This window comes from Mixophyes fleayi, chromosome 2, assembly GCF_038048845.1.
Source record: "Mixophyes fleayi isolate aMixFle1 chromosome 2, aMixFle1.hap1, whole genome shotgun sequence".
Taxonomy (NCBI): domain Eukaryota; kingdom Metazoa; phylum Chordata; class Amphibia; order Anura; family Limnodynastidae; genus Mixophyes; species Mixophyes fleayi.
The window spans coordinates 4,383,601-4,395,244 of record NC_134403.1 but is presented as its reverse complement, the minus strand read 5'-3'; the positions used below and the strand labels follow the sequence as shown (position 1 = coordinate 4,395,244).

The 11,644-nt window shown below is 35.6% G+C and overlaps 1 protein-coding gene across 1 annotated transcript; it reads right to left on the bottom strand.

The window, feature by feature from the left end:
- Nucleotides 1-480: 480 nt before the first annotated feature.
- On the bottom strand, nt 481-10,479 carry LOC142140622 (embryonic protein UVS.2-like). The gene is made up of 10 exons (XM_075198331.1): nt 10,458-10,479; nt 9,752-9,886; nt 9,542-9,659; nt 8,286-8,464; nt 8,117-8,198; nt 7,883-8,010; nt 6,560-6,675; nt 4,327-4,552; nt 3,908-4,026; nt 481-699 (listed from the first exon to the last, which is right to left on the bottom strand). Exons 2-10 carry the CDS (start codon nt 9,876-9,878, stop codon nt 481-483), a joined length of 1,314 nt encoding a protein of 437 aa, XP_075054432.1. The 5' UTR covers nt 9,879-9,886; nt 10,458-10,479.
- Nucleotides 10,480-11,644: the final 1,165 nt, after the last annotated feature.

Below are 11,644 nucleotides of genomic sequence, written 5' to 3'. Positions count from 1 at the left end.
CCACTATTATCAAGCTCCAAATACACTGAGTGAAGTAAGAAAAGCCTATGTCAAATGTCATTGTTCTGTGTGATCACCATGCATGTCTTTTTTCATTAAGACAAAAAGAGCCAAATCATCCATTTGGCAACCTAGACGTCTGTGTAGGTCCCAAAGGACTCTGAGGGGATTAGAGTACTCATTTTATTTGTGTTATTTTTGACAAAGGGCCCACACCAGCACCTTGTATAGGGCCCCATTGTGTCTTAATTAGGCCCTGAAGACAAATGATGAGTGTTGTGACATCTCTCATGTGTGGGTATAGGACACTCTGGCTACAAACAAAACTATATACTGCTTGTGATGAGTGTTTAAAATGCACCTCTATGTGAAATGAAGTTCCTGTTTAAGTGAAGAATAATACCCTTTATTAAAACAAAAATATGAAACCACTAAAGTTAAATAATGATTGTTGCTCTGCAATAAATAGATGGGATTGTATTACTCACTGAAGGTGTAGGAGGCAGTGAAACCTTTCAGCTGATTGCTTTCATCACTATGAAATGTCATCACTAGTGAATTCCCAGTTGATGTTATGGGAGAAATATTATGATTACCACAGAAAGGACCAAACCAAGAAGATCCAGATTTGACTTCCATATAGTCATAAATGCAGAAATTTCCATTCTCAACGTGAAAATCACTTACAGTCAGAGCAATCTGTGAAAGTCAGATATATAATAATTAAAAGGACATTTCAGAAAGCAGATTAGACTAAAGAACCAAAAACATCTAGAAAAATACCCACAAGCTGTAATCTGTAAGTATGTAAGAATGCAATATGACAGTATACATAGATATATTTATACATTTCATGACAAGACTTGCTGGATTGTTACATATTAAGATACATATCAAATTTTTTACGGGTGACAGTAGTTGCTTACTCTTGACTGCCCACATTTTCTGGTCAATGTACAAACTAATTTGGAAATTAAAGAACATATATATATATATATATATATATATATATATATATACATATATATAAATAAAAAATCAAACAGACTGGCAAATATCCCTCTTTGCCACTATATATATATATATATATATATATATATATATATATATATATATATATTGTAACAAAAGGAGGCATTTAGCTGGCAATATGCAGAGCAAGCAGGTAAGTAGAGTAAAACGTTTGTGCAGTAATGCACCTAGAGTGAAGACTTATGTATGAAAAGCAATAGTTTAAATTTGGTTAAACTTTCATGATCTGAAATCCTTCCTCTCAGCAAACAGACAGGGCGTGTCTGGTTGTGCAAACAGAGGCAGTGATGGGTGTTTTCTTTTAAAGAGAAGGTGGGTGTGTCACCTGTCCATCAAGCTAAGGCTGGGGGTGGAGCATCAGGTATAAAAGCTTGTTTGTTTCATTTGTTCAGAGAGACCAATGCTGGGTGAGCTGGCTGGTCCTGAGAGAGAGCTGGACTATGTATAGCTAGTGTTTAGGGTCTCCATGATTGCTGTACAAGTATACGGTGTCAAACATTTACCATCCTAACAATAAAGCACCATAAAAAGGAAGTTGTTGTTCCTGTGTGCTTCTGCAGTAGCGGGATCTTCCCACACTATATATATATATATATGTATATATATATATATATATATATATATATATATATATATATATATATATATAAATCAAACAGACGGGGGCGCTTCCATAGTGCAGTATCCACATTTTATTTGTTAAAATCACACACAAGTATGCACGTACCAGAGATCCTTCGACAACAAGCATGTAGATATGAAATAACAGGATGACTCCTATACAGCAATTCGGGACAGACCTCACGATCAGTACACTACCGTCCCTCTACGCGTTTTGTCTTGAACAACTTCGTCCTGACGAAGTTGTTAGGGTGAGGGTCTAATAATATCACTTACAGTTGACTGTGGAATATCCAGCAGGGATGAAATTTGACAAACCGTCTTATTGCAAAGGTGGCATCAGAACAACCCATTTTGTATCACAAATGTTTGCAAATGGAAACACCAAGGCTAGGTGCTTGATTTTATACACGTCTGGCAAAGGGTCTGATTGAAACACCTAAATTCAATAATTAAAAGGAGTGGCCAAATATTTCAAATACTTCTAAATAGTGTGTGTGTGTATATATATATATATATATATATATATATATATATATATATAAGAAAACAGGGATACTCTGCACTCTCCAAACACATAATAAATGCTATATCAAGTACTGTTCTATATTAAAAACAGGGAATGTTAGTTCCACATATTGCAATATATGTTTAAGCTGACCAACTCACGCCAAAGACTTGCCTTTAAAAGCTGTGTGCAGGTAAGCCTTACGCCCAGAAAAAATAGCATAGCATTTGATCATGTTAGGACTGACCAGAATGGGAAGACTTTGGCGTGAGTTGGTCAGCTTAAACATATATTGCAATATGTGGAACTAACATTCCCTGTTTTTAATATAGAACAGTACTTGATATAGCATTAATTATGTGTTTGGAGAGTGCAGAGTATCCTTGTTTTTTTGTCTATACAATGTGGGCAACCCCCTCTTGCACCCCAGTCTGTACATGGTGAGTGCAGAGGACCTATGTCTGTTTTTGTTTATATATATATATCTATAATATAAATGTCTAGTGGCGTGTGTTAGTCTGTCTGTGTGTGTGTGTGTGTGTGGAAAAAATAAAACCAAGCTGCAGCGCCACCTGCTGGGCAGAGTTATACAATACACTGACCTACTAAATTCTTAGTGTGTGTGGAAAAAAAACCTCAGAAGGGGCTTAAATTTGGTATACTAAGATGTTTTTAATTTGTTAATTTAATTTGTTAATTGTAAAAAGTGTTTATAAAGATTTTAAAAAAATATATATATATATTTCTTGAAGGAGAAGTGACAGTTGGGAGTGGTTGGTGGTTGACGGGGGTGACAGAGCGAGAGGAATGTAATACTCAGGACCGCTGAGAGAGATCCCTGTGTCTGGATAGACATCTGGATAGATGTGGTGATGAAAATGAAGGATGAGGTGATGGAGAAGAATGATGAGGTGGTGACATGAAGACAAAACCACGTTAAAAAAGGGCGCTTGGGTCGGGAAGCAACGCTCTTCCCCTGAGGAGGCCTGGGCTAGGGCCCAAATGCATGACAAGAACCTTTTTAACACCTTAAGTAGCTTGATTTGACTAGAATGCATGAGTATCATGCACGGGTTAACTTGTGTATATATATATATATATATATATATATATATATATATATATATATATATATAATGAGAGATAGTAATAATATTTATGAGAGGAGGCAGTGAGACAGCGAGAAAAGGAGGACACTGATAGATTAAGGGGCAGTAATCATTGCCCTCCTTTTCTCGCTCGAGGTGGTTTTTGTTACCACTCTGCGTTCTGCTCCTCTGCTGCTCAGAGAAGAATTGAGGTAATATGAACACACTTCCGTTCTGAGAATGTTTGATTGATGCACTAGAATATTTTTCCGTGCATCCATTGGATTAACAATTAATTTTATTGTTACAGTCAAATAATATAATCATATTTCTTCTGCTCATCATGTTCTTATGTCTCATTGGAGCGATCAGGCAGTGCCCCAAGGACACCGTGATGCAAGTCATATTAGCTTCATGCATGTAAAACGGCATGAGACTAGTCTGGAATTATATACTGGTGTAGGGGGCACATCTGGGCACCTTCTTTGGTGCATGATTGCCTTAAAATGCCCCCCTCTGGATCCGCTCCTGTCTTTATGTAATGCAAATAAGGTAGAATTTAAACTGCATCTGTAGCAAATTCTTCAATACAGCTAAGCTACCGTTACATGACAGAAACTACTACACTAATTATCTTAGGCTACAACAGTCTTCTTACCCGTTGTCCAACAGGAGCTGTGATGTTGAAAGTACAATCCATGTTGGGAGGGTATGCATTAGGGTATCCAGGAGATGTAAAGGTCTTTTTAGAGGCAAAGAAATTTCCTCCACATGGTACTTTGGGGCATATGGTTGAAAGCAGAGAACAAACAGCATTGTTAATATAAAATACACTATAGGACCAAGCTATAGAGTTCTTTAATATATAAAGCAATATATTCAAATATCTTACACTGACAAGACCTTACAAAGTTAATCCCACATATGACTATTGACAAGCAGAAATAATGTGTTTTCAGTAAATGGTTCACCACAGAATTTAGTAAAGATTTCATGTTATCTTGTGACATATCTCTAATTAGTTTACTTGTGATTACAAAGTGTAAAACTATAACATTTAAACACTGAATACAATACCTGAGCTATATGTAGCTTTGAAGCCGACCCCAGTAACAGTGTTGTCACTGACAAACTCAACCAGCATCTGGTTAGTGGAAGCAACTAAAAGAGGGATCATTCCAGTCCCACATGTTTTATCCAGCAACACAGGAGATGTCCTACTGGGACCATCATAAATCTTGACGTAGTCAGATACACAATTAGGTGACGATTGGACATCAAAGGCATTAAATTTCAGGGTGGCCTAAATATTAAACATTAATATCAGCAATGTTAGTTTAAGAAATAAGATCATGAGTAACTTAATTTACACTTTTATGCCAAGCTGGGATTTACTGCACAGTGGATGTGATCAGCTACATGACTTATCCCCTAGAGTATTGTAAAACTACAACAAGGAGCATTACATTTTGGCATTGAGCAGAAGCAACCCAATCATATACCCCCATTGTGTATGATGCCCCATCCTTCTTTCACATCATTCCGGCATATTATACAATGAAGGAAGATCAGCCCAGAAGGAGTTCAGCCCTTTAATGATTTACAAACTGCCATGAATTTTTAGAATAATCAGGGTCTGGCTGTACTAGGGGCAGGGGGGCATCTGCCTCCTGGACCGGTACCATAGTGGGCTGCCTTGGGCTGGATCACTGCTCTATCTGCATTTTGCTTCATTTGAAATGTTCCTAATAGGCTGCTGAGCAGAGTCTCATCTCTCTGGGTAAAATTTGTCATAAACTCCTGAGAATAACCACATTCTAGTAGTTTTTTATTGTTATTAATTACACTAAAAACAGCAATCACTCTGAAATTATCTGTCTAGTTCAATTTACACAATGAAATAAGGTCCCTTAATGGTTGCTTTTATTTAATGTAAATTGTGCACCTTAATGCAATGTTAGTAATTGGTGCGTGGCTCATATACAGTACAGTATGAATTGTCTACAGAACTATTTATCTGGTATGGGTAATAATTGTAAGCTAACCTGTAAGTAACTGGCTTTATAATATGTCAGAATATGATGTAAATTCATTAAACTCTTTTTTCAAATAAGTGATTGTGTAATTCTAACCTCTATAACTCTATAACTGTATAACTGTATGTGTCTGTTTAAATCCATCCCTATATAATTATCGTTGGCTTCTTGTAATTTTCTAGCAACCAAAATAAAGTGTGTTCCTATAGGGGACATTCAGGGATGATATATTTTTAAAACATGTATTTTATTAATATGCATTCAAATTAAGATCAAACCATCCTCTTCGTACGTAAGGCAAATATTTAAAAACAGTTATGTGATAAGTGAATGTGCATGTGAAAATACTGTGAAATATAAAATAAAAAATGTACAGCTGGTCCTTTCCTGTATGTAATCTGTACTATGATTTATATTGAATACATCTTTAGTTTGTTAATATCTGACCATTTGTTTCCACAACAATAGTACATCCCAGTGTTAATATTTCTGTATATTTACTTATGAAATTAATTAAAATGTGGAGCAAACCTCTATTAGAACGGACCTCAAGATTATGACACTGTGAAAGTGTAGATATAAGTGCTATTTTATTCTCTGTTATCCAAGCCCATATATATATATATATATATATATATATATATATATATATATATATATATATATGTATATATATATATATATATTGGTACCTGGATTACAAAATTACGATTTCTGTATTATATGACTTTTTATGGCGATTGAGTATCACATTGCCATTTTTCTTTGTCTGGCTTGCTAATTACGAACACCACATTGGGTTGTATTGTTTTGATTTGGCAATATGCATTTTAATATTAGTGTCATAGATATCTTGATATATATTGTTTTTTAATTCTAATTGTGTCCTACTTAGCCCTTACAGGACAACCGTCTAATTAGCAACTACTTTTTAATATTGTGTCTTTTTAAGATTGGGTTTTTTCTGTCACAGATAGTCTTCTATTTATTGTTTTTTTTCACATTTATCATTAAAAATTTGGTTTGTACATGTGTACGTTATCGATGTATTTATTGTCATGCAAAGTACATCAATCTATCCAGTATAATATTACAGCACAGTTCATTAGTCTATGTTTCCATTTTCAGTATTTTATGACATACATCTGGTATGAGAGCAGGAAATGTTTGTCTGTTATTTATATGTCACCGGAAGTGACAGAACTGATTTTAGAAATGATATCTAATTCTTGTGTCTTCTGTTTGTCACCTGTTCCATGCATTCATTACTGTACCTGTCCAGATGGTGATCGGATCAACCAAACACAGCTGGCATCATTGGGATAGGCTGAGGGGTAGTTCGCTGAGTTCAAATTTCCATTCATATTGTTAAGCAAATAACCACAAACATCTAAGAAGAGAGAAAGTGATTTAAATCAATGATTGTAGACTTGGTGACTTATGTTCAGTTATTATATAATTTTGATGTTGTATGTATGTAACAGATACCTTAACCTACAGTCTATCGGCCTCATTTTGTCTTAAGAATAAATCCCGCTAAAGGGTATAAACTTACACAAAGGCAAACTATGGCACTATGTAAGGGGTGAAAATACAAGTTGTTTTTAATTCAGGGAAAATATAGTCTTCTTATTAGGATATTGGGATTGAAACATTAGATCAAGTGAGCATGTGTCATTGTAGACCAGTCTCAATAAACCAAGGTATGCTTATCTCCTAAACGGATTTGAACTTTGCAGTTCCTCCTGTACTATGCAGCTTTGTCAGTGATAGAGTTTCACTCTGTACTCAACAGTCTCCACTCTGGGATTCTTCAGTTTACTGATTTCAACTTCGATTATGGCTTTTTATTTCCTGGCTAGTGACATACAAAGAATTCTGACCCTTTACCCTGGTAAACAGCATTAATACTCCAACTCAGCATTCCACTATCCTGCTTAATGTAATCTTTCTCTGTTAGTACAGCATTTTCAACATTGAACAGCTTATTTAGCCTTGGTCAGCTGACTAGGAAGGAAATATTCCTCTATAACTGTGCCTGCTGATTATGGCACTGAGGGGCTCTGGTTTTGTCTCATTTGTGCATGGAGTTTTGCTGTCTCCAGTTATATAAGGAAGCTTGGAAATTCTACATTACCAGGATTGCATCTTGTGAATATTGTGTCTGCTTCTACAAGCCTTTGCCTTAATCATTCTGTGTCAAACCCTCTAGACTGCCATTATCTCTGGAGATCATTTATTAACTACAACTGTCAGATACAGCTATTACTAGACAACTTTGTTCTGTGTTTACAAATCCATTGCAAGCTGTGCCTTCCCTGTATAGGACCATTGGTTACAGCATATGTCTGCAATATATTCCAATAAACTTACAGACATTTGAACTTCTATCTTGCCTCTATTTATGCTACAATTACCTAACACTTCTTTGTCATGCAGAACAAATATATTGGCCAGCTTTAACTATATACTGCAGTTTAGAGGTGAGATAGGCAGCTTGCCCTTCCCCCATGCAGCCAACATGGTATTCCAAGGTGCCAGCTGTATTTACTGCTAAATCTAATTGAGGCCTCATATATCTATTAATCAATACTTACTACACTGATAAAGCCGGTTAATTTTAGAAACATCCAAGATACTCATTCCATCCCTTTGTCCAATGGGTACTGTGGGATCAGGCTTGGGTACAATGGTAGGTTGATTTGTAGTGTTACTGAATGCATACCTGTCACACAACAAAAGAGATCAGTACATTCCAGAATGATACATCAATGTGTTCTAATCACTTCCAGAACCATCATCTATAATTTAATAAAAATGTATTATCTTACTTGTCATAATGCATCACTGAGCCATAGTCATACTCCAGACCCAGGTTATTAGTGTCTGCTTTGGCAAAATTTCCTTTATCATCTGTAACAGGAAATGTCCATTTACAATGCCCATATTTGAATAAAAGGAACACAAAATTTTAATAGCTATGTAATTTGTGCACAGTACCTGGTGAGATGTACTGGTGCATGATGTTGACATAGTCATCACGGTCACTTCTCATATGCTCATGGTAAAATCCCAGGGCATGATTTAGTTCATGTTGTATAATACCTCTGAGCATGCAACCAGCAATATCTATTCCAACCGTCTGACCTCCACCTGTTCGTCCGATATATGACATACAGCTGGAAACAGTAAGGAAGTAATGAGAGTTTGTTAATGGTTACAGCATACTTATCCACACAGGGCAATACATAGTAATTAGCTGGAGGGAAGATTTAAAACCATTCCAATAAAATGTAATGTAATAATTATGTTTTGCACATTTTTTTTTAAATATGAAATTTTAAGAAAGTTCTGCTTAATTAGTCTGATAGCCAAAGGGGTGGCAGATGTCTGGCTCGACTGATTGACAAGAAAAAGCAAATGGATAATATAAACAGGAAAAATGTTACATAAATATTTCTAAAACTATTGTATCGCATGTACAGACCCCACTATACAGAACAATGAGTTATGTAGACTGACAATAGCAGGATATGCATACTGCTTGTTTTCTGGTTATTTATATTATATTTGTAAACACATATACATATGTGTGAATTTTCTTTGCTTATTTCTTTGTTTATTTGTTTTGCGTTGTAGAGTATAGATTAGCAAATCTCCCATGGTATTTATTTCCCTGCAATTCAGTGTCCAGATTAATTCAAGATCCCTGAATTTTGCAAACCCCACAAGAAATAGTGAAGGACAGCTATGGATGACATCGGCTGACTGTGTTAAGATTTTTACAGTAACTGGTTAATGTTTTGTGTCTCTGATTTCTGTTTTCTCTCCTTATTTCAAGAGTAACACACTACTGGCAGCTGCACATAAATAACTAATGCTTCCAATGACTGTTTTATTATTGTTGGCTGATAATGCTTCTGTCTTACATTAATCACACACACTTTCTCCACCAGCTGATACAATTGTTATTCCACTCCCTTATGTATCAAGTCTTCCCCACACCTAGAGTGTAAGCCCATTAGGGCAGGGCCTTCTTTACCTTCTGTTTTATGTCATTTGTATGTATCATGATTCTGTCAATGTACAGCACTGTGTAATATGTCAGTGCTAATAATAATAATAATAATAATAATAATAATAATAATAATAATAATAATAATAATATTAATAATATTTCCAAACCATGTAGAGTTATTTTTCTCATCTCTCCTCTTAATAAACATTCCTTTATGACATAGAATGGAAGAACCTACCCCTCTGAAGAGACAATGTTGAGGAAAGCCGTCTCTGTTGTCTGAGGTATAAACCTCACACAGGTCAATGCCTCGTACTCCTGCATAGAAGTTCTAAAGAAGCTGATATGATTGTCATCTGTGGAGAAAGAATGATGCACATTTACTAACAGATTAGAGCAATAGATGGCCATGACTACATTATTATACCATAAGGAAGAGGAAACTCACTGTAATCAGGGGATAAGGTGTATGGAACAGGGACAGTCCCATCTGCAGATTTAGGCCACAGGCAGCTTGAACAAGTGGTGGCGCTGCGCCCAGTTTTTATAAGAATGTCTCCTTCCTGTACTGTCATGTTATAACCTGCATTAATCAGAAAAAAGGACATGGAACATTCATATGTTAATGTACTATCAGTAAGATTCATACCAGACTATTACCTTAATCCTATCTTGTAAAAATATCAAATCTAAATAAACCCACCTTTTTATTCATTAAAATATATTTCTTAGATCAATAACACAACTTTTCTTACTTTAGAAGAATTAGTGTATTTAAACCACACATGAATGTACAATATATATATATATATATATATATATATATATATATATATATATATAGGAGCCATTTCAACAAACCAACTGAAAATACTATTGTTCTAGTTTTAGGGAGTAATTAAATTAGTCGCAAGTGCCGCCAGAAATCTCCTTATTGTCCTTCTACGCACATTGTCGGCCTATACAGTAACACATTTCCGGTTCTTTTCTACTCACATCTCTATGGGATGTGAGAGAGAAGGAGCTGAGATTTCAGAAAGAACATTGAGGCGATGTGTCTCAGCGGACTCCTTATAGCTAATTCAATTCCCCCCTCAGACTTCTTAGTCTATCTCCTTTGTATTACATTATAGCATTTAGTAGTAGGTTGATACCTTTGTTGACTTGAATAATCCTGCTGAAAGTACCCTCAGGTTCTCTGGCATCTGTATCTGCTGTAAATACAAATGTACATATAATGTGATATCGATGTATACTACAGCTATGTGGATTGTCTCCTAAGCAGGGATAAAACATTGGCTGACCCCATAGCAAAATTTTGGTAGGGCCTAGAGTTGCCTCTTTAGCATTCTGCCCCCCTCCCCACCCCCACTCTGTGGCTCTGAAAAGAGCAGATTGAGGACCTCTTCTTAGTATCCTCACAAGTGGCCTCTGATTTGATCCTTTGAGACCTACAATGTGATAACCATGTATAATATATTTATCTGAATAGTCTCCTGAGTGCAGTTGTTGCAGTTTAATAAAGTAATTCCTAAAAATGTAATCTACATTTTATGTTGATGTTTTATTTGCTATACATACTTTTTTTAACTAAATGAAGAAAATAAAGCTATATAGACCATTATTGTAAGACCCTCTGCTAACTGAACCACAGAAGGTTCACTCACCTCAAATTACATTTTAGAATGATGATAGATCCATATAGGTATTGCCAGTGTCAGTATAATCACTTAAAGAGTAAATGGCAATACCAGGACCATCTTTAACTAACAGTTTTTTTGGTGCTGTAGTAAATTTTCCAAAAAGTAAGATAAAGAGAGACAAAGAGAGAGAGAGAGAGAGGGAGAGAGGGAGAGAGGGAGATAGAGAGAGAGAGAGAGAGAGAGAGATTCAATGAACTATTGTGTTGAGTATTGTGCAATAAGCTTTAATTGTAAGTGACCATGATAAGAGAATACCTGGTAATACAATAATATTGAAAATCTCTTTACTGGGGTCTGGTGATCACCCTGTTTCAGTGAGTACCTTGACATCTGTAACAGATCTTTGATTCTCTTCATGTTTCACACTGGCAGAAGTGTTGTTGATGCTCCGTTCTCGTTAACTGTTTTGTTAATCTAAGAAACATTTCTGGTTGGATCAGCATTGCTGGTCTGCTACAGTGATCATGGGACCTACTGAATCAGAGGAAACTCTGGAACCAATGTAAAAAATATTCAATATTATTGTATTACTTATTGAACTTGAAACGTATCTAATACTTCTGAGTATAACCAATGGAAAGCATTTATGACTTCTGGGTGTTGTTATCAGGATCTCATTGAACATAGCGCAGACAGTG

What these genes read in the sequence shown, in the direction of transcription:
- LOC142140622 (XM_075198331.1), bottom strand. Translation starts at nt 9,878, where the DNA reads ATGACAGTACAGGAAGGAGACATTCTTATAAAAACTGGGCGCAGCGCC. An exon ending in CACCTTATCCCCTGATTACA is followed by an intron (nt 9,660 to 9,751) that starts GTGAGTTTCCTC and finishes CTTTCTCCACAG; the next exon opens with ATGACAATCATATCAGCTTC. An exon ending in GCACCAGTACATCTCACCAG is followed by an intron (nt 8,199 to 8,285) that starts GTACTGTGCACA and finishes TTCCTGTTACAG; the next exon opens with ATGATAAAGGAAATTTTGCC.